This window comes from Columba livia, chromosome 5, assembly GCF_036013475.1.
Source record: "Columba livia isolate bColLiv1 breed racing homer chromosome 5, bColLiv1.pat.W.v2, whole genome shotgun sequence".
Lineage (NCBI taxonomy): Eukaryota > Metazoa > Chordata > Aves > Columbiformes > Columbidae > Columba > Columba livia.
This window is the reverse complement of record NC_088606.1, coordinates 43,500,806-43,524,672: the sequence shown is the minus strand read 5'-3', so window position 1 is coordinate 43,524,672 and position 23,867 is coordinate 43,500,806. Positions and strand designations below refer to the sequence as shown.

At 43.2% G+C, this 23,867-nt stretch overlaps 1 protein-coding gene across 2 annotated transcripts; it reads left to right on the top strand.

The window, feature by feature from the left end:
- The first annotated feature begins 499 nt into the window (after positions 1-499).
- C1QTNF4 (C1q and TNF related 4) lies at positions 500-22,601 on the top strand. 2 transcript variants are annotated; one of them, XM_065066044.1, is made up of 2 exons: positions 500-955; positions 21,074-22,601. In XM_065066044.1, exon 2 carries the CDS (start codon positions 21,079-21,081, stop codon positions 22,165-22,167), a length of 1,089 nt encoding a protein of 362 aa, XP_064922116.1. In that variant the 5' UTR covers positions 500-955; positions 21,074-21,078; the 3' UTR covers positions 22,168-22,601. The 2 variants fall into 2 exon arrangements, with proteins under 2 accessions (XP_064922116.1, XP_005502210.3); XM_005502153.3 differs by lacking the exon at positions 500-955 and adding an exon at positions 1,398-1,473.
- Positions 22,602-23,867: the final 1,266 nt, after the last annotated feature.

The window sequence follows — 23,867 nt, the reverse complement described above, 5'->3', positions numbered from 1 at the left end:
AAGCCTGCTATTTTGCTGTCAGCAAAAATCAATGCCGACCTTCAAAGGAACAAGTAGTAGCTTTGTTATTTAGGTGATGATCTAAAGCAAGCCAAGCTTTCTAGAGAGAGATACGAGATTTCGTTGGACCAAATAAAACAGCTTTTGGACTCGCAAATCTCCAGAGCAGGAGAAGGTCAGACACGAACATGGTCTTAGGTAGCCAAAAGCAAGTCGTTTTCCCCAGTTACATCGTTTATCTGACTGACGCTATTACCGCTCCTTCACCAACCCGCCCGGGAACGCCGGCGCGGCAGTACTGCCCGCGGGTCGGACGGGAGGGCGCTACCCTTTCTCCCCACCACCCCACCGCGGCACGGCCAGTCCCACAGCGTTGCCGCCGCCCCCTCACCGCCCGGTAACCCCGCCGGTGCTCCCGCCGGCCGCCTGCGCCGGGAGAGGAGCGGCGCAGGGCGCTGCCCCCGCCTCCCTCTGCCGCCGCAGACGCTGCCGTGGTGAATGGCTGCTGCATAATCCCACGGTGCCGGTTGCCAGCACCCTCTCCTCCCGGGAAGGCAGCGGAGCGCCCAGCCCGGCTTTCTCACACCGCCGCATCTCCCCACGGCCCCTTCCCGTGCCGGTGCTCACACTCCTCCCCCGCCTCCCGGAGGCCGACCCGCTGCTGGCTGTGGCAGCGTCTCCAAGCCCCATCGCCCCGCCGCCCCCTCCCCTTCCCCTCTCCCTCCCGCCCCCGGGCCCTCCTCCTGTCACTGATTCGGCGCCGGGGCCCCGGGTGCCTGAGCCCCCCTCCCCAGCCCTGGCCCCCGCCGCCGCCGCGGCCCCCGAGCTGTCAGTGCGCAGGCAGCGCTGCGGCCCCGCGCACAGTCCCGCGCACAGCCCGAGCCGCCAACCGCCGCACCGGCCGCCAACCGCCGCCAACCGCCGCCGCGGAGCCGCCACCGCGGGGCGGCAGCAGGTACCGTGCCGGGGGAGCCGCTGCTGGCGGGGCCGGGCTGCACCTGGAGGGGAAGGTATAGGGATTTGGATCCCTGTCCGGACAGCGGCTGTAGGAGGGGGGCGAGGGCCGGCCTGCCCCGCGGCGGCGCCTGTGAGGAGGCAGTCGGTACGGAGCGATGCCCGGGCGGCTGCAGAGAGGCCGTCGGGGCTCCCACCGCTCATGCGAAGGCGGGCGCTCGGGACACGCTGCGGAGCTGGAGCCCGTGGCCCTCGGGGCGGCGAGCAGGGCGCGGGCGGGAGCCTGGGCTGGCTGCGCACCTTCGCCGACCCCGCTGAGAGTCTGGACAATAGCGGGAAATGCCCGAGTTATCCAGACACACACACCCTTTTATTTCCAGTATTAAATGGGTAGAGTTTATGTGGGAAAGGATATGAAATTTTGGCCCCGCTTAGCATGGAGCCGAGGTTGGAGAACCGCCCAGGGGCCGACCATGGAAAAGGGCATCCTGGAAAATTCCTACAGGAGCAGTTTCTCAGGTGGGAAATAGCATTAAGCATGGACCAGTACTTTAGTTTCCTCGGGGAACTGACTCCCAAGGGTTTTCCTGAGACTGGCATACACGACTGATTGTCATGTACAATTTTCTGTCAAATAATCTGTCTTAATTCTTCCCTGTGTACTTGGCAATCCCATTGTCATCTCCTCAGCCCACTCCCTAAAAGCTCCCAGGGAAGTGGGTCAGCATTTCCAGATGATGGTTCTGTCAGACACTCGGTGAGTTTCTGCACTGTTGGCTGACAAGAGGCAGCATTTTGACCCTTCAGCTTATGCACATACTGAATGAAGTGCGCTTCAATTATTCATTCTGATGCTATTGCAACCTTCTGCAGTTTCTCTTCTCCAGGGACATGATGTGTAACAAGACTTTGAAATACTTTGCCAATGAGGCTGCAATCCTATCTAAGCATATGGCAGCTGTTTGCTTGTCTAGCCATTCTTAAGGGTTAATTTATGGCAGTAAAAGGTAAGTAAGTCAAGGAAGAATAAGGATTCCCAATAGGGCAGCATTACCCTCTTCAGTTCCTCTGTTCCCCTCTAAAAGCTGAGACCAGAGTACTGAATGGTTACTGGACTAGGCTCTACCAATGAGTTTTGTATTTTCCACCTGGAAGAAAGAAAGCCTTCTAAAGTACATTTAATCTCCGTAATGGAGAACCTATGGCTTTGACATGGAATGGATTTACATCTGATAATTTGTCAGTGTGGTAGACATTTGCTGTTTTGTAGACGAAGAAACAGGTGCAGAAATGAAATACAGTAGAACCAGAGATTTGTCGGCAAAACTTGGAATCCCGTTTGTTGTTGTTTTTGTTTTACTAGTGTGATCATCTGTCATTGTGCTATGCTCTGTAGAGAATGTTCATTGATAAACTGAGAACCATTAATATTTTCCAGGTACAGAAGAATGAGTGGACCTACAATGGCAGCAGCTGTACTTATGGAAATATAAGATAACTATACTGTGACGTAGTCAAGTGGGTGTATGATAGCTTTTAAATTCTCCATTTAAATAATAGATATACTTCCAAACATCAGCAAGGCTCCCAAGTTCTTGGAATACTCACTCTTGTCTAAAATAGTAATCAAGCTGAACACAGCCACACAGAAAAATACTGTGTGTCTAAGGTGTATAGATCCAAGATAGTTTGGACCTTTTGTGCACAGCACCCAATATAAAGACCGAAGAAAGAGACCAGTGCTAGTGCAAAGTGAACATGCAACAATCCTCCAAGTGATCATTGTCATTCTGCCAAAATTTCCACTTTCTTATGGTTAGTTGTAGGCAGAGAGCATTGAAATGAACTAATCTGATAGCGACAGTAGATTTCCAAGGTGAAGAGTACCTCTGAGAATATTATAGTTTCAGCTGAGAAATGTCATCCTCCAAGATGTGCTCATCTCTACATTGACTCTAGGACATGAGAATAGCGCAAAAAATAGAGCTTAAAATGCTAGAGTCTTAAAAATGATGATGTCTAAAGCTTTATTACCAGCATCTGAGGTCAGATGTTAGGATTTGGTGGGATTTGCTCCTGAACTATTCCATTTACCTGTGCTGTTAACTGTCCAAACTATGAAGTGTACCTACTAATCCAAGGTGCACAGTTAAGAAAAATAATGATCCACCTGCCATAGAATTACATCTTTCTGACTGGTCTGTAAGGGTGAGAATCTTTGTACTGTCTTGCAAGACACATTAAGGCTGGGCAACTTGATACTTTGTCACACATTATTTGAAAGAATCTACCTGACTCTGATTTTCAACCAGTAAAGGTTAAAAGCTTCAGCTCTTACTTCTTGATTGACACCTGAAAATTTAATATAGATCCCATTGCCCATCAGATCCAAGCTGAAGTAAATCCAGGACTTCATTTTTCCTTTCAGTTTGGGTGCTAGTGAGGCTCTTCAGTCTGCCATCTCAGCAGAGGTAGGGGATGGAGAGTCATGCAGTAGCAAAGACACAAGGCTTATAGATGTGTTAGAAACCACAGAAGTGCCTGAGAATGGTCACAAAGGAATTAAGGCTTCTTTCCCCAGAAAGGTGGCAGGATCAATAGCCCAGCTGAAGTCCATCTGCACCAATGCACACAACATGGGCATTAAACAGGAGGAGCTGGAAGCCATTGTGCAGCAGAAAAGCTGTGATGTAGTTACCATCACAGAAACATGGTGGGATGACTCCCACAACTGGAGTGCTGCATTGGATGGCTATAAACTCTTCAGAAGGGATAGGCAAGGAAGGAGAGAAGGTGGGGTAGCCCTGTATGTTAGGGAGAGTTTTGATTCTCTAGAGCTTGATGAGGATGACAATAGGGTTGAGTGTTTATGGGTAAGAATCAAGGGGAAGATCAACAATCCAGATATCCTGATGGGAGTCTGTTGAAGACCACCCAACCAGGATGAGTGTTGTTGATGTTGTTTGTGAACAGAAAAGGACTCATGGGTGATGTGATGGTCGGAGCTCGCCTTGGGCACAGCAATCATGAAATGATCCATTTTTCTGTTCTTGGAGAAGTAAGGAGGGCAGTCTGCAGAACTGCTGCCTTGGACTTCTGAAGGGCAGACTTTGATCTGTTTAGGAGGCTGGTTGACAGAGTCCCTTGGGAGGCAGTCCTGAAGGGCAAAGGAGCCCAGGAAGGCTGATTGCTCTTCAGGAAGAAAATCTTAGAGGCGCACGAGCAGGCTGTCCCCATGTGCCAAAGACAAGCCAGTAGAGAGAAGACCTGACTGAACAGAGAGCTGCAGCTGGAACTTAGGAATAAAAGGAGAATTTATAACTTTTGGAAGAAGAGGCAGGCTACTCAAGAGGACTACAAGGATGTTGTGAAGTTATGCAGGGAGAAAATGAGAAGGGCCAAGCCCAGCTGGAGCTGAGCCTGTCTACTTCTGTAAAAGGGAACAAAAATGCCTCTATAAATACATTAACAATAAAAGGAGGGCTGAGGAGAATCTCCAGCCTCTAGTGGATGCAGGAGGAAACATAGTGACAAAGGACAAGGAAAAGGCTGAGATACTAAATGCCTTTTTTGCCTCAGTCTTTAACAGTAAGATCAGTTGCACTCCAGTTACACAGACCTCTGAGCTGGAAGACAGGGATGGAGAGAAAAATGAAGCCCAAATAATCCAAGAGGAAATGATTAGTGACCTGCTATACCACTTAGAAATGCACAAGTCTATGAGGCCAGATGGGATGCACCCAAGGAAACTGAGAGAGCTGGCAGAGGTGCTCACCAAGCCACTTTTAATTATTTATCAGCAGTCCTGGCTAACTAGGGAGGTCCCAGTTGATTGGAAGTTTGCAATTGTGATACTCATCTACAAGAAGGGCTGGAAGGAGAGCCCAGGCAATTGCAGGTGTGTCAGTCTGACCTCAGTGCCAGAGAAGGTCATAGAACAGATCATCCTGAGTGCCATCACGTGGCACATACAAGACAACCAAGCGATCAGGACCAGTCAACATGGGTTTATGAAAGGCGGGTCCTGCTTGACCAACCTGATCTCCTTCTATGGCAAGGTGACCTGCTTAGTGGATAAGGGAAAGGCTGTGGCTGTTGTGTACTTAGACTTCAGTAAAGCTTTTGACACTGTTTCCCACAGTATTCTCCTGGAGAAGCTGGCAGCTCATGGCCTGGGTGACCATACGCTTCACTGGGTAAAGAACTGTCTGGATGGCCAGGTCCAAATTGTTGTAGTGAATGGAGTTAAATGTAGTTGGTGGCTGGTCATGACTGGTGTTCCCCAGGGTTCAGTGCTGGGCCCAGTTCTCTTTAATCTCTTTGTCATTTATACGGACAAGTGGATTGAGTGCAACCTCGGTAAGTTTGCAGATGACACCAGGTTGGGTAGAAGTGTTGAACTGCTGGAGGGTAGGAAGGCCATTCAGAGGGATCTGAAATGGCTGGATCAAAGGGCTGAGGCCAGTTGTATGAGGTTCAACAAGGCCAAGTGCCGGGTCCTGCACTTGGGTCACAACAACCCCAGGCAGCGCTGCAGGCTCAGGGAAGAGTGGCTGGAAAGCTGCCTAGAAGAAAAGGATCTGGAGAAACTGGTCAACAACTGGCTGAACATGAGCGAGCAGTGTGCCCAGGTGGCCAATAATATCCTGGCTTGTATCAGAAATAGTGTGGCCAGCAGGTCTAGGGAAGTGATCGTCACCCTGTACTCAGTGTTGCTAAGGCCCCACCTTAAATACTGTGTTCGGTTTTGGGCCCCTCACTACAAGACATTGAGGTGCTGGAGAGAGTTCAGAGAAGGGCAACGAAGCTGGTGAGGGAACTGGAGAACAAGTCCTGTGAGGAGCGACTGAGGGAACTGGGGCTGTTTAGCCTGGAAAAAAGGAGGCTGAGGGGAGACCTTATTGCTGTCTACAGCTACCTGAAAGGAGGTTGTAGCATGGAGGATGTTGAGAGAAAACAGCCTCAAGTTGCACCAGGGGAGGTTTAGATGGGATATTAGGAAAAATTTGTTCACAGAAAGGGTTGTCAAGCAGTAGAACAGGCTGCCCAGGGAAGTGTTTGAGTCAACATCCCTGGACGTGTATAAAAAACGTGTAAATGAGGTTCTTAGGGACATGTTTTAGTGCGTGAGTGAGGTTAATGGTTGGACTCCATAGTGTTGGAGGTCTCTTCCAACTAAAACGATTCTATGATTCTCTAATTCTATAAGAAAATTTGCTGATGCTCAAAAGAGGGAAGACCATGATACACAACTGCTGTGCTGCTGGCTCTCTTGTCAATCTGTTGCCTTCTCGAGTGCTTTCTTGTCTCTGAAAAGCCTCTTTCTAGTCACGTACTTCCTCCAGATAGGTTAGAGAGCAAAGGAAGAATTCCTGCTGCCTCTAATCAAAGGTCTGAGGTTTCCTGCAGAGGTAACACCGACAGAATCAGGAGATGATCACAGAGCAAGCAGTAAGTGGCTACTCCAGAGGCTGATAATTGTTTACTAGGGTCTCACTGGAAAACAGCACAAATTCATAAAGTCCTATTTCTCCCTCTTCACCCTCCAGCTGGTTAATTCATCGCATGCATGTTTTCTGCTGTGCTAGTGCCTCAGTCACAGTGCCAGGAAAACAGTCTATTTTGGGCTAAGGAATCTGGGGAACTATGGAAGTAGTTACTAGAATGAGAGCCAGAGCCAAACGAGAGAGACAAGTTGCTGTTGTCAGGAGGAATACCAGATCATCTTTATTCATATGTACACAAAGGCTTAGTGTCTGTTAGTGCCTGGTTGTGACCACCACAGCTGGCACATGAGCCCTGAGGAAAGGAACCTGCAGTCCTTTGGTCAAGGGCAGATGCAAAAAAAATGTTTAGTCCATTGAAATCAACTAGCTGCCTCAGTGCATCCCTTCTAGTGTGTGCTGCTGGTGTAACTACTGTGAATGTAATAAATGTTCACATTTCTAATATATCCCTAAATCTGTGAAATGAGCTGGTCACGTCTTTCTCATTCATTGTTTTGGTATTCCAGTAGATTCTAACAGAATTGGCTTTTGTTGATTTTACATATTGAAAGATTTTTTGTGGCATAAGGGTCAGAGATTTGAGGGGATTTTTAAGTAAAAGTTGAGATTCTTGATCATGGTTGTACATTAATTGTATATATTTGCTTCGGTGAGGCACAGGGCATAGCAGGTGAAGGAGACTATAAACTGGGTAAACATGATTTTCTAAACAGGAAGATCTTCTTTAAATAGTACCAGAAGATTCGGAGCTCATAATCTGTATGCTTTTAGTCTGTGCCGGTCCTTCAGAGAGGCCACAAGCTGCTTAAAACTGATATGATAGCTGTGTTGGTGTGTCCTGGATCTGCTTTTGTTCAGTGTTTTCTTAGATGACCTGGGTGGTAATATAAAGACTGAGTTTATCGTATTTGCCAGAGACATAAAACTGTGAGACTTGAAATATGCTGGAGGAAAATATTAGAATTAAAAATTATTCCAGCAAATTTGAAGAACTGCCAGGAAAGAAAATGGATTAAATGTGGTAGGGATAAATGCAAGGTACCACAATAAGGCAAGAATAATCAACTGCATAAGCACAGGAGAAGCAAATGAGTAGGTTGCAACTCTGCAGAAAAGAATCTGACTGTTATGATAGATCACAAGCTGAACATGAGTCAATGTCATGCTGTTGCAAATGAAGGCAAACATCTTGCTAGGATATATAAAAGACATATAGCCTGAAAGACATGTGAAGCAATCCTCCTGATCTGTTCAGCGTTGCTAAAGCCTCAGTTTGGATGCTGTGTGGAATTTTGATTATTACACTTTCAGACAGGTGCAATTCAATTGGAGAGTGTTCAGAGAAGGGCGGCAGGACTGTTGTGGTTTTACCCCAGCCAGCAACTGAGACCATGCAGCCACTCACTCTGCCCCCTGCAAGTGAAATGGGGGAGATAATTGGAAAGGTAAAAATACCTCATGGGTTGAGATAAGTACAGTTTAATAGGGTGGCAAAGGAAGAGATAATAATGATAATAATAATAGAATGTACAAAACAAGGGGTGCATGATGCAATTGCTCACCACTCATGACCCAGTGGCCCATTTGGTCCTGAGCAGCAGTATTTGCCCCACAGCCAACTCCACTTTGTATACTGAGCATGACATCATATGGTAAGGAACACCCCTTTTGCCAGTTTGGGTCAGTTGTCCTGGTTTTGCTACGTCCCAACCTTTTGTGAACCTGGCAGAGCATGGGAAGTTGAAAAATTCTTGACTACCTGGCAACAACCAAAACATCAATGTATTATCAGCATTTTTCTCATACTAAATCCAAAACACAGCACTATACCAGCTACTAGAAAGAAAACTATCCCAGCTGAAACTAGGACAAGGACTTATCAGAGGTCTGAAAAACGTGACCCACGAGATAATTTGAAAGAACTAAAATTATTTAGCCCAAAGACAAGGAGGCAGTCAGGGTAATATTACAGTCTTCAGACAAAATTGAAGAGGGAATGTCTTTTTGGGGGGCTCATGATGGAAAGAGCAGAAAGGAAGATTTTTTTTTTTTAGACTACAAGAATAATTTTCTAAGACCTAGCATAATAAAAACTGCTGAATATTTGATCTGGGGAAGTTGTGAAGACTCTTATTTTAAGAACAAGATAGACAATTGTCTGTGAAGAATGAAATTAGGCTACTCATCCTGTTATGGGAATGCACCTTGGACTATTTGATACCTTAAGTTTTCTTCTAGACCATTGTTCTATCAGTTTATTAAGGCAACGTGCTTATTTCATGTAAATGAAATAAAAGCTGTCTGCTGGCCCTGTCCTGATATTTGTCTGATATCCAAGGGTAAGCACAGCATCAAGAACACAGCGCAGCTCTTTCTAAAAAGACCCCAAAAGAAAAGTAGGAGCTTACTAGAAAATGGTTAAAAGAGGTCTTTCTTTTTGGGGAAGACATAGCTAATGGGACATTCTGATTTCTCTGGAACAGATGTTTAACTGAGTCTATGAATGCTGAAAACATTTATATGGAAGAAGAAAAAATGAATAAGGATTAGCAGTAAGTAAAATTATCTGAACTGAAAGGACAAACTCTTCTAGTATTTCACTCATTGAGTTAAAGACCATCCTACAAAAAACTTTTCTAGAGATAAAATGAAATAAAATAATGGAATTCAGAATAGAAATAAAATAAAGCATAGTTCTACAAGTGATGTGTTTAGGAATTTCTCCAGGGAGAAAAAATCTAGGACCTATAGTATTCATAGTTTAACATATATTGTTTAATATAAGTAGAACAGATGGTCCCCTGTGCATGATGAAAAACTGATGGACCTCTGTGAGGAGGCAGGTAGAGAGAAATAAGAGAGCAATGATCATTTCTTTTGGATGCTGTAGTGGTGAGCTGCATATAAGATCCTAAATAGAACACACTGAGTCCAACCAAACGTTTTTTTAATCCCCTAGAGGGAGAAGGATTTTTCTTTCTCCCCAGGCTTTAGACCTCTCCACTCAGACAAAAAGAAAAGCTCTTAGATAAAGTTAAATACATACTAGGAGGACTGCAAGTCTTTTTTAGACCAGCCAGGCAATAGAGATTTTTTTCTAAGAAAACAGGTACTCTCTGGGACTGAAAGGCTGCAAAGCAACTGCTGGAAAGAATCTGTGTTGAATGAAGAAGACAAGCAGAAAATGAAGAATTAGGCTGTGCTTTTTACAAGGCTGTTTTCACGGAGCTGTTGCTCAGTGAACTGGAGCATATTAGCATGATAATCTGCTGTCATTCAAACACTATTAGACTGGAATTATCCATACATTGATGGAAATCCTCATATTTTTATTTACTCTGGACATGTGCGAACAAACTGTGACACTATATAAGTTCTGATTGCTTTTCCCCCTGCCCTCATCTTCCCTTGCTGCTTGGACACTTTTGGGAAAAATAATGATGTGCTTAGAAAGCTTGTCACTTGATGCCCCAGATATTTCAAAGTAAATTCACGTTCCTTCCACCCAAGGACTGATCATTGCTTCACATTAGCTTGTATTGCTTTTCCTGAGTTTATTTCATCACTCCTTCTCCCATCCTTCCCTTTGCTTTCTTTACTCCTATTGAGTATGTGAAACACAGTCTTTATTTGGGAGAGAGAAAAGGTGTCCAAAAGCAGGCTTGCCGTGACCCAAAGGAAGTTCAGCTTTGGAAAAGGTGGCTCTGGAAAGAGATAAAGCAAAGCATAGCTAAAGTAAAAAGTCTCCTTTTTACTAGTAGGTGGAGGGGTTGCTCTCTGTGAAACTTGTGAGGAAATCTGAAACACGCTGGGCAGAAAACTACTGAGCATGCTGGAGGGCGTTCCTCAAATGGTAATCTCCTGTTGGAGGAGTTAGACAGAAGTACCTAGAAGGAAGGTAGGGGACTGAAAGAATTTGAGAAGAGGGAGCACTGGTTTGAAATATGAACTGAATATGAATATTTGGGTTTCGGGGGCATGCTTGAAATTTCTCAGTGTGGTTGTGAGGAAAGTGTGTAGGCTATTGCAAATGGCACTTCTGTCAGTATGAGCTGCATATTTAATGCAATGTAACAATATCCAAGCCTGCTTTAAATAAAGCATCTGCAATAACAGCGTTCAGAACAGCTATATCCTTCTTGTTATTTTTTTTTCTTTTATGTTATGCCTAGTTAAGGATTAAAAGTTACATAAAACCTGCCAGTGGGTTGCTGCAGTCTTTATTTCCATATTTTAGCAAAATTCTTTTCCTATAAGCAAAAATCAGAGGCAGCAGCTTCAAGCTGTCAAAAGCGATTTTGCCTAGGAGGAAACTGACTGGTCACGCTGATGAGCCTGGAATCTGTGAACACTTGACAGGCTCTGAGCACTTTCTCACTGTGAATGAGGAACTGATGAGTGAACAGCAGTGTCCAGCAGCGCTTTTTGATGGTAATGCCAAAGCCTTTTACCAGCAGCTTCCCAGTGCAGATGGTAGATTTACAGAAATAGTCACACAAAGATTTCTACTGCCATTATGAGGATACTGGCATTTTTTAAATAATGGACACAACATAAAGCCAGAAAGGAGATATGGGAAAACTTTGTAAAACCTTATGTGTACTGAGGAGATTGTTCAACAAATGCTTCTCTCTGTCCCTCCAGCCAGGGTAGTAGACTCTGCCTTGTGGGCAGCAGCACCCCTGTGTCAGATTGTCGCAGAAAAATACAAGTTTCAAAGCACAACTGTGAAAACTTGACATGTAGAGGGTTTAAGGGAGGAACTTCACAGCTCCCTGTTGAAGAAGATGACAAGCTGATTAAATCCATGGACCAAAATATACTCAGAGTTTTAAAAGTGGAAACAGAAACTGGGGTTTTCCTGAAGAGTTCAGTTATGAATTCACAGCTTTGGGATGTGTCATTTGCACCAGCTATAGCCTTCTGAGAAACTGTTGTTAGTAAAATGGCTGAAAAACTGAAAAGGCCCAAGTTCCAGCTATCTATAGGCATTCCTCAGAGAGGTCTCATGACAAGAGATTAGACAGGAAACGTCACTGGAAATGGGGAACTGCACATTGCTGATTGTGAAGGGTCAGTACCAACAAATGTGATAATGACTAACTTTGCTAACTTATTTTACTACTTTTAACTGTGTAACTGTAGACGTAAAGGAAAGAATGCTACTGGGCCTGTAACTTGATAAACCTGATTCATTAAAAGAAATAGATACTAAAGAGCACTCTGTAGAATTTCATTGTTAGTCAAGAACTTCTGTACCACTCGGGACAAGTCTTGGTGACAAAAATGGGTGTAGTCACCTGCAATGATTAGTCTTCGAATGGTTGCTTCTTGATCTGTCTAGCAATTCACTGGAAATCAAAGCAACAGGATTGTCATGTCAGACAATTAGAGAACAGGACCAGAAAACAGAACTCCTTAGTGTATGTGAACTTTGACTGACACCTCCCTTTCCCCAGAGTCTGACAGAGCAGAGTTTTCATTCTGGAATAATATTGGCCTCTGCTTTGGTGCTAAGCATGTGGTGGTTATTTCTTCTCAGGTCTCCAGCTCCAGGTCTGAAAGGAGACCAGGAGCAGAAAGGACGATGCCAGAGCAGAGATGGAAGATACACAGATCTTAATGCCTTTGATCACCTTCTTCACTAAACTGGAGCTCAGTGAATTTCCAAATTGAGATGTTGCAGCATGTTGGCAGTGAAAAGCAGCACTGCAGTGCAATTAACAGTGTTCTCTGAGTACCTTCACAGTAATGAAACAGCAGGGCATGAAAAGAAATGGAGGTAATCCTTAGCTGAGTGCGATGGCAGATGTTAAAAGACCGCATGCTTTCCTGCCTTACCTGTCAAAACAAGAAAAAAAGTGCAGAGGAAAGCAGCATTCCTGTAGGCAAATGACCAAGTACAGTCAGAGTTTTTTCAGATAGATTTGCAAAGCCTACTGTCAGAAAATACCAGTCAATAGCATGTTACATTTTCTCAATGTTATAGTGCAGCATTTGATGGATAAAAAGATCAGAGCAATTATGTTTCCCTTCATGAAACAGTGTTACAAGTTGATATATCTGCAAAGGGAACTGAATCTCATCCCTTCTGAAAGTTTCCTGTTAACTGCAGGTAATCGAGACAGGGGCCAGAGCTACCCAATTTGTGAATATCTTTGGTTGCATTACTAAGTCAGCTCTTTGCAGTTAGTGAGCTCAGACAAGACTAAGAAACAAAAATGCTTTTTGTTTTAGTTGCATGTAATCCCAACTGGCACTCAGCAATCCACTAATTCCCTTAGGGTCCGATTACTGGGCTCCACAGGCTCATCCTAACTTGCAATTTGGTGATCAACCAGCAAGAATCAGCATGTTCCCTCTAGCTTTCACCCAGGTGGGTGATGTGGCAGGTCTTGGAGCAATGACTGGAGGGCAGCATTCCAGTGAGTGTGGGAATGAGTTGGAAGCGACTATTGCAAGCACAGAGTTCCAAGAAAAGTTAAAATTACATGCCCACTCAAGGGAGATAAAGAAGGAGAAGGTGTGGCTATGCAGCTAGAGAAGGAAACACACAAGAAAAATCTAGAACATGTTCCTTTTTCTTAATTAGGACCTTACATAGCAGTTAAGTGAAAATCATGTATTGGCTGATGAAAGTGCAGGAGCACAGAATCACAGAAAGGAAATTGAGGACATAAAACCATTACAGCGAGGACAATGAAAACACCTTGAGAATACACCATAGGTTCCAGTATCTCTTATAAGACCTCCACAATCACGTGTACAACAACCTTCAACAGGAAGGTGTAACACAGCAGTTGTGATTCCTGTAATGTATAGACAGTCAAAATGTCTTTTCTGTTTAGTTCACCTTCATGGGTGCAGGTTCCACAGGTTCCTATTAGCTCCTGGACAAATAAACCTGCTATTAACAGTTGTTTTCATTCTTAATGAGGGTACAAGAGGAAAACATGATATGATCACTTCAAGATTTTTCCCAAATTATTCTATGATTAAATGACTCTATGACTTTGTCACTCACTGTTCAGTTTACCCTATTGATGGTAATGTAGAGAGGTTTTTTTTTAAAAAAGTGTCCCTAAGGATGTTAGCTACACCACCACTTCAGGAAAACTTAAGAACCAGCTTGTGTTCAGCACGGCTGTCTGAAAAGCTTTTTCATTCTTTATCAACCCTCTAAAGTCCCCATGCTTCTTTAGTTCTTGGAAGAACTGTTCGTATTCTTCCTGCTCAAACTCTTACTAAAAGAAATATTAAAAGAGTAGACTGTGATGTTGAACCCATCTGTGCCTTCCTTATGTTACCATTTTTTGTCACCAACCCAGAAATGTCTTCTGCAAATGCTTCTAAACTTTCTCTCTCACTGCTTCATGAGCGCCTTTCATGGTTTATGTAGCTTTTACCTTCTTCACATTCTCCTTTAGCACTGCTATGGTACTAACTGGATCTTGCCTGTTGATTCCAGCTGGTTGTATGATAAAATGGAACCATCCTGTTTTCTGATTCTTTCATTTTTAGCACCTTTAATCCTGCAGAGTTTGGTTTTAGGTTTGGGGGTGGGGGGGAGGGGTGCTGTTGTTTCCTCAGAGTTTATCATAAGATAGCAAAAGTAAGAAATCCTATGATACATTTGCTTGTTATTAGCCATGTCCCCTATCCTATGACTTCTAGACTGTCAGCATCTTTTAAAAGCTCTTGTGCAGAACCCAGCAATGGGCTGTTCAGCAGGCTAGCAGTTTCTTTGCAAAGTACCGTAACTGATTATCTTAAGCCAGGTCAGAAGTTTAAAATAAAACTATTCCTGTAACTAAGTCTTGTTCATTTTTAAATAAAAAGTAGGTCTGTTGCCAGGGCAGTCTATCTGGCAGTGTCCTTGTGCTTCATATGGTTTTACTTCCTCAGCCAAAGCAAAAAAACAAAGGACTCGGGTAAAAGGTTCTCTCGCTACATAACTTCCAGCCCAGCCACCTGGAGCAATGAAATTGCCCTCTACTCCATTCTCTGAGGTCTCTGTGCCTTTCTGTCTCTTTAGAGGTAGCTTTTGCACTGGCCACTCTGTCTTTGGGAGCCTTCCTGTCTTTCTCTCTTAACTGAGATCTTTATGGAATATGATGCCAAAGTGTCAGTTACTTTATTTTGTCTATTGAAATAATACCTGGTATTTCAGGCCAGACTGCCTCTGTTAATCCTTTATGCCAGTATGATCTGCTTTCTGGCACAGCAATCAGTTCCTCCTGGAGAGATGGGACGCGTCAATAAAGCCTTGTTCTACAGGCTCAGCATCTCCTGGGCACACCAGGAGAAAGAAATGTACACATAAACCAGGAAAAAAAAAAAGGTTTGGAGGTGGGAAAAGAGATGGTTTTACTTTGGCATTACTGTAACTGTGACCAGATCCATGTAAAAATTCCTGCTGTTGAAATGGTCTTGGTGGTTTTTGTCTAGGTGTCACAGTGTTAAGTAAACACTGTATAGCAATGGACTTTCGGCTTTCTTAAGCTGTGGTTTCCAATCTTCTCTAGCCTGTGCTTTCACAGAAAACATTTATCACTGAACTCATTCCCTCAATGGCTAGCTTTTTTCACTGCTTACTGCTGGTGTAATTTCAATGATGGCTTATCAACAGTTTGTTTAGCTGCATGTGCAGAACAACTTTATGGTATTCAAGACACTTTATGAACTACAGTTTAAACTCAAATGTTCTAACAATGTTTTCTGTTCTTCCACTTCTGATCAGTGTTAGTGTATGTTTCTTTGCTTTACAGTTTTTATTGTTTGTTTGAGGAGTGTGCATGTGGTATAGAGTTGGATTTGTGTAATTTGTTCATTTAGAAAAGGATGTAAAAAAATAATTATATTACACTTTAAAGCATTAGTCTGTTAGAATAACTCCTTGCTCCCACCTAGGATTTATTCAGCTATCCTCTCTACTAAAACATCACTTTATCTAAATGAATATATTTTAAAATATACGTAGTAGCCAAACCAGAAGACACAGTGTGTCACTCTGGCACTTCAAATGTGTGTAACAAATTTATCTGAATGCCATTATAGGAAGAAAAATCTTAATATCAGAACTATTTTATTTCCATTTTCATCCATGAATATCTACCATCTTACATATCATCATTATAGCTTAAATAGAGTTGTTAGGGCTTTGGTTGAAATATAGCAGGTTTAATTAATATTGGGAAGTGCAGCATAACATTAGAGGCTTCTGCCAAAACACAGTCTCTTCATTTCCTTTTCCTGAGTATGGCTAGAGTGGAAGCACTTCAAAAGAATTTTTGTCTCTCCACAGCTTTGTGTACACAGAAGCTGGTTTATTATGTTAAAGGTCTCCCTTGACTCAAAGAGACATTTAAAATGAAGTACTTTCTATAGTAATACTATACAGATCTGTCTTTCAAAGTGTGGCTCATAGTTTCCAAAAAAACATCTTGAATGCTTCAGGCAATGTTTCACCTCTCAGGATTGTCCAAAAGTTAAAAAAACACATTAATCAAAAGCAGAGAAAGGCTAAAGCCATAAGTGATTCCCTGGTTCTGTAGTACAGTACTCTTTATGCAGATTTTGCTTTTGAGGATCTGCTACAATTAATTTCTCCCTGACATTGGAAGAAGTGATACATTTGCATTATTATCTGATGCTCTTAATCTGTATCCAATGAGTGGAACAGACAGTATGTGGTATCTGGGGAAAAAAAAAAGTCTTGCTAACCATAGTCCAAGAAGGCTGTTCATTACACAGGCTTTCAGTGATTCAGATAATTGAAACATTTGCAGCTGTCCTTAAATATGAGAGTGAGATCTAGGAAGAACAGGGCTTTGCTCTTGCAGCTTACAGGATTTTAAGAAATTTTACTAACAGTTAATCCAACTGCACTGCTTCACTTTTGGTTTACATCTCATTCTTCGGTAGTCTTATGGGTAAAACACCCTCTGAAATTCAAGAACTCTTGCCTAGGATATGACTAGGGAAGCTCGCTCAATATTTCAGAATAAAAATAAAAGCCCTGTGAGTTTTACAAGAATATCTGGCCTACAAATCTAGAAATGGGTGACCTTTCTATTATTGAAAGTCCTTTCCTAAATCCATGGATTTCAGTCAAAGAGTGAAGCTAATTGTCTTTCCACTGGTGGATTGATTCTGTTCCAGGACAGAAAAATCACCTCCAGCAAGAACAAAGCTATTAAAATTTCCTGGGTCATGCAAATGGTGAATTCTGTCTCTTTCTTTTCAAAAAAAGATTTGCAACTCCTGTTCTGCTATGTGAGTCACTACCATTTTAGCCTCTTCTTTTCAGGTCATTAATTTAATGTCAGTGCCTTTGAGAACTGTTTAGCTCCATCACATTTTGTGCTTCCTACTCCAAAATTAGTTTCTCGACCTCCCTGTGGGCTGATGTCCCTGTTGGTACTACCTAATGTAAAAGCAGTATTATACCCTGCTTATCCTTTGAGTCTGCTTAGGTTCATTGCATACTTCTGTAGTGTTACCATAATAAGGAATGGTAGAGTAGGGGACAAAGGGCCCTGATTTATATGTAAATGTAATGAGAATAAAACAGCTGCTATATTTGACACGTGCATGACCCATGCTGAAGACCCACTTTGCACCTCTGGCCTGGGTCTTTCACCTCACTCTGCAGTTTTAAAACTGATGCCATATCATGAACTTAAGGCCAATACCACAGTGTTCATAGCCTTTTCCATGCTGGAAGAAAGATATCCTAGTAAAAGTCTTGGGGACCAGACACATTTGCTGCGGGAGCAACAGAGCATTTTGGAAGCTTTATCTTTCAGAGTTATTATGCTAATATTCAAGTCCAAGGGTTGCTGTGAGTTGCCTCTGTTTATGGCAGCTCTGTAGTTAGCTGAGTCTTCTTAATGACTGGCAAATTATTCTTAGACTAGATTAATGTGAGAGGCAGTTATTAGATACTTTCTAAATAATTTTAAATAGATGAAGAACCTGAATAGTCCTGAGAGTGGTGAGTGGGAGCTGTCAAGGAAACAACTTGCTAATGGAAACGCATCATAATTAACTGCCTTATTTAAATGACACGCCAGTAAGCTATTGGGTAGAGATGATAAGGGACTGCAGCAGCAGAGAGTGTTTGCAACTGAGTGATCCAATCTTTTTCAAAGTGACCTTATTACAGAGAAATTAGCTTGGGGACAGAAACAAGGATAGTGGTCATTTGAAGGAACATAGGGTCAGATTTGCTACAGAGTTTATTAAACTGTTTTGTCTTTTTGTGGGTTTTTTTGGTTTGTTGTTAGTTTTTTTTTTTGGTCAGCAGTGACGTGGTTGCAGTATATTCCATAACTCCTGTACATGCTCAGCAAGCTCTGGAGAACAGGCAGTGCTGTAGAACCAGACTGGTTAGTGTAGCTAAAAATGCAAATGCCAAATCCTTTCCTGTAATTTCTTCTCTCAAGAGTGTGCAGCCGTATCGCAGTCATCCTGGTTCTGCATGTGACCACACCATGGTGATCATTGGGATAGCGATGGATAGGTATGAATCAGAAATATCTAATAGCCCTTATAAGTTTGCCTTCGGGGCATGGCTTTCTAAGCTGGAAGATGAAGTGAGGCTGCCACGCTAGATGTAGCTCTCTGCACTCTGCAAAAATAATACTGCTGAACCAGAGGATGAGCTTACAGTAGGGCTGTTTGGGATTTAGTTCTCGGTGGGATGTTAGGGCTTATTAGTATTGTTTAAATGGCAGCAATGGCCAAATGCTGTACAGACATGGGAAGAGTCTTTGCCCTGAGGAGCTCACAAACTAAATGGCAAAGTGAGGAAAAATAAAGACAGCATGGAAGCAGATGCATGGCAATTAGCTATGGCTAACAGTTCCGTTGAACATGCTTTCTTAAATTCATTTACTGGATGAAAGACTGTCTGTCAGCCATGCCATTAGCTGGTTAGTTCCATGTAAGTGTCGTGGCTTGTGTTAGCAGCAAGTGAATTTTCACTTGTATACTGTTGTCTCAGTAACCTCTTCATAGGTACTGGAAGGCTACTCCTAATTCTCCCCAAAGTTTTCTCTTCTCCAGGCTAAACAAGCCCGGTTCCCTCAGCCTCTCCTCACAGGGCAAGAGCTCCAGACCCCAATTGTCTTGGCTGCCCTCTGGAGTCACTGAAGTACCAACTAACAGGGAATAATGACTACCTCTGGTTACTGGCTACATTTTGTTGATGCACCCCAGTAGGCTGTTAGCCTTCATTACTTGCAGGGCACAGCACTAACTCAGGTATAAGCTGTTGTTCTCTGGGACTCCTAGATCATTTTCAGTAGCATTGCTTCCCAGCCAGTTCATCACCAGCCTGCACCAATACACAGGGTTTGTCCATCTTGCATACCGGAATTTGCATTCATTCTTGCTGAATTTCCTTTCTAGCCCATTTCTGCAGCCCATCCAGGCGCCTCTGAATAGCAGCTGTGGCTCCAAGTGTATTGACAAAGCCCTGTTTTGGTGTCATCTGCAACCTTGATGTATGGGCATTCTGTCTCCTTCTCCATGTCATTGACAAAAAATATTAAAGAGGACATTTGAAATTAAATATTGAACACTAGCCCTTGAGCCTAACAACCCAGACAGTTTTTCACCTATATAGTAGTCCACTTATCTAGACTGTAACATCGCAACTTGGGTACGGGAATGCTCTTGCTAAAAGATAGCTGACATCCACTGGTGTCTTCTCACAAGAAGGCAATCAGTTTGGTTAAATGTGATCTACCCTTAGTTGATCAACACATGCTGAACATCATGTCCTTTTGCTAGAAAAGTGTTCCAAGAAGGACACTCCATGATTTTCCCAGGGACCAAAGTGATGGACTAATGGTTTGACTGGCCTGTAGTTCATCAGGTTGTCTCAGTTGTCCTTTCTGAAGACAGGTGCAACATTTGCCTTTCTCCAGTCACCAGGGTCCTCCTTTGATCTCCATGACCTTTAAAAGATAATAGAGAGTGGCCTCAATATTACATCAGTCAGCTCTCTCAACACCCTTCAGTGCAGCCCATGGGGTCTCATCTATATATTCAGGAAAAGCAGGCTGAGTCAAAAAAACATTCTGAATTCAGGGGCATGGAGGAAAATAACTGAGATGTTTGTGAGAGAAGTGATCTAATGCAAAATTAGGACATGGATGGAGATTTCTTTTTGTCTTTTCTAGTGTGTCACTTTCATGTAATTAAGACTCTAATTCATTCTTGGGTTCATATATATTAGAGCTGCATTTCAGATTTCAGTTTTATTCTCAAGTGTGAAAGAGCATGGACTGTAGGTCACGCTAAATTCCTGATGGTGAGTAATTCAGGTATCACATCTTGCCAAAACAGGATCCCATTGCCGCTTCACAGTCTATATGCTTTCCATTTGCTTTACTTGTATTTTTTGCTTTACTTGTATTACTAGGCCATCCCAGTTGATTCAAACATTTACCTCTTTATGCTTTTTAATTCAGGATTTGTCTTCACCCCTCCCCCCAATGAGTAGCATGTTTTACTCCTGTTCTGCTGGTCTGTGAATTCATTGTTTGCAGGCTGGCAAGACACCAGTTCTGAGGTGACAGATGGGGGAGACTGCAAACCAGGCAGTTGCCTCCCAGCCTGAATGATATTTTAATAAGCACAGAGAGGTGACAGAGAGAGAAGCTTCTCACTGGAATGACTGGCAGTTTTGTTTTCAGCCTGAAAGCCCTAATAGATGATTTTTGGCCTTAGTCCAAAAAAAAATTCAGAGAAACTCGAAGCAGAAAATCTCATTAGCACCTAACTTACCTCACGTTTTTTATTAGTACAAGAGGCTTTTTCTCTCTGGTCTTCTATCCAGATAGGGAATTGTTTTGGTGTTTTTTGCATTTCAGTTCTCTCTCAGGGATTCTAGACTTTGGGAGACTCGCATTTTATTTATCTTTTGTTTTCCTTTTTTTTTCTCTTTTCTTTCATTTTCTCGATTGTCTTTCTTCCTTCTCTAAGCAATCCCTCCTCTTTTGGTTTCTTTACACTCTTCACAGATCGATGGTGAAATTTGTCTGAATAATGGGGTCTACCCACTCACTTGGCTTCCAGCTTCTGTATCATCCTGTGAAACAGCTCGTGCAGTGCAGAGGAATGGCGTCTGCATGGCAATCTCGAGAGCATATGTCCTCTTCTCCCTGCCCTTCTGTATCGCAGTTGTATAATACAGGGTCTGTGTAGGGCTTTGTTTCGTCCTTGGTCTTATAAATAAAAGCACTACAAAAGGGAGCTCTGGCAAAGCCTCAGCAAGCTCTGAGATCCTTCTGCAGTGTGAGCAGCACAATGTTTTGCAGACAAACTGTAGGACAACCAGGCTTTCAAGGGAGAAGATGTTTTTTCTTCCTACAAGTAGAGGGAAAAGAGGTCCAGTTCATGCTAGGAAAATATAAAAATTATGCTGGCATCTGAGCTGGGGTATGGTGCCTAACACTGATCAGAGAATGCACTAGAAACTTCTCAATATTTGGACATAGACCTTCATGTCTATTTAGCAAGATCTGGGTCTGAGTTTCAACTGGAGCATGAGCTGGAAATTAATAGGAATCCTGCTAAAATATGCTTATTTTTCCTTTCAGATACAATGATGACACTGAAGGTTCAGATCCTGTTTGGCTTCCTTTGCTGCATGATTTTTCTGCCTACAAATGGCTTTCCAGCAGACACTAGTACTGAATTTCGCTCTGCTTTCTCTGTGGCCAGAACCAGCAGCATGGAAGGGAGCTCTGAGATGGTCATTACCTTTGACAAAGTGTATGTGAACATTGGCAATGACTTTGATCCCAAGACTGGATTGTTCCGCTGTCGAATCCCTGGAGCCTACTACTTCTCCTTCACTGTTGGGAAATATCCAAAGAAAAATTTGTCAGTCATGCTGATGAGAAACAAGAATGAGGTGCAAGTGATTGTGTATGATGAACATCACCGCAAGGAACGGAAAGTAGCCAGCCAAAGTGCCATGCTGCAGCTTGACTATGGTGACACAGTGTGGCTGCGTTTACATGGAGACCCCAAGTATGCTCTATACAGCAACGTGGGCCCCTACACAACTTTCAACGGCTACCTAATCTATCCAGACACTTCTGCCTTCTTCCAGAATGCTCTTAGCTCTCAAGAGCTGAGGCCACACCATAACACTATTCAGCAACTTCCCAGAGAGCAGAATGAACCTTCACAGCAACATGTGTTATCTGATCAACCAAGCAGGGAACAAGACCCTCGGTCTGCATTTTCTGTTGCCCGCTCACAAAGTGTCCTGGGGACAGATGACAAGCAAACTCAGCATGAGCCAATCACATTTGACACAGAGTTTGTGAACATTGGAAAAGATTTCAATTCCTCCACTGGCATCTTCACATGCCGTATACCAGGTGCATACTATTTCTCCTTCACCATTGGCAAAATGCCCTTTAAGACTATGTCAGTGAAACTTATGAAGAATCACAATGAGGTGCAGGCCATGATCTATGATGACAACCACTCCAAGAGGCGGGAGATGCAGAGCCAGAGTATCATGCTGCCTCTGCAATATGGGGACACTGTCTGGCTCTACAGCCATCAGCACGATGGCTACGGTGCCTACAGCAACCATGGCAAGTACATCACTTTCACGGGCTTCCTGATCTATTCAGAGGCTCAGCCAAAGTGGCTTCCGGGTGCCAGCTCACCCTAAGGGTCAAATAATGAAATGCAATGTGAAAGGAGCACAAGAAAAGCCAAGGTGTCACGAACTTGTGTGTAGCTCTCCTTTAGAATCATCCTCTACTTTGAGCATGCTATCATGTGTCCAGTGCTTTCCTTATGCTGCACGCTTGTGCCGTCTGCAGGGCCACTGCTATGTCTGCCATTCATCCGTAGGAAGGTCTCTACAGTTTGTATGTGCATTTCCTGTGTTGGTGTTTGATTTAAGCATAAAGCATGAGGTAGTTTTGGGGCAGGGTTGGGGCAGTGTAGTGAGATGCTGAGGATCAGAGAACCACTGCAGCAATGTTACTGCAGAACCCCAGCATCCAGAAGTCAAAGGATGTGGTGGCTTTCCTTGCACATCTGGGGAGGGAATAAATGTAATGAAAATGAGTGTAATAAAATACAAAATATGTAACATTTTCTCAGACTGGAATTTGTTGTTACTTTTAAGACTGATGTACTTGTCACTGCCCGAGGTACCAGTTCAGGAGAGAAAGAAGCATGGTGATCGTATGAGCTGCATTATGTGTCATTGAGCCACTCTGCATCGGTGTACACTTTTTTTATCATTCATGTGTGTGAAGTGTTTTTACCTCTTACGATTTTATTGCAAGTTTCATGAAATTTGGCGCTTTTCTTAACCTGAAGTTGCTGAAATCAAGAACCTGTGTTTAGAGAATCTCAACTTCCATTTAATGCAAAATAATACATTTAGAAACAAACAAAAAAGCAGGCATCTAGGTCTTGTAATAAAGGATGAGGGCTCAAATCTATGAACAGACCATCCTCTTAAAGCTCAGAAGTAAGGTACATAAGAATAAAAAATGTATTTTTAAATCTCTTAATGTTTGGGTAAGGAGCAGGCTCATCATGTGTAAGTGTCAGTAGGTTCATGCCATGCAATGGCATTGTTGACTTCAGGGGCATTACATTCTCCAGAAATTAGCTCCTTGAATACAAGGATATGGTTAACCTGCCATATGCTATATCGGTAACATAGCGAAAAATGGGGAAAAAGGTACCATTAAGTGATACATTAAGCAACTGTATTCCAGTGGTTTCTCATACACTGTGTTCCACCAAGCCGTAGTGCTGCTGTAGAGAGACTGGTATGGCTGTCAAGGGCACTGGTGTGTTCCTACAGGGCAGTCACGACGGACAGCAGGATTCACCGAGGTGAGTAGTAAGAAACCAGGAGGCTGGAGGCTTCATTGTAGTGTGATTGGTGCTGTTTCAGTTGAGCTAAACTCTGGTTTGTCTCCCAAACTGCATAAACTGCAAATGTGCATCATCCTGAACATGCACAAAACTTTGTGATATCACTTAAGTCTAATTTATAATCTGCTCAACAGATAGCAATGCTTTTAAACAAAATCCTGGATTCAAAACAGTGTATTTGCATCTGCATCACCAAGCCAACCTCCTCAACCTTTAGCCAGACATTCATATAGCTTCGACAATATATTCTCCAGCAAGACGATAACTTCATGCACTAGTGCCATCCCAGCTCAGTCTTCTGATGAAGACCTCTGCTCAAATTGGACTTGTCTGCAGCCACTCCCCACCTCCATCACTCCGTACGTATCCAAAAACATTAAAGACTGCGGGCATACTTGGGAAAAGGATGAATGGTAGAGGTTGAAGGTGTGTGAAAAAAGAGTGTAAGAATAGAAAAACATTGGGTGG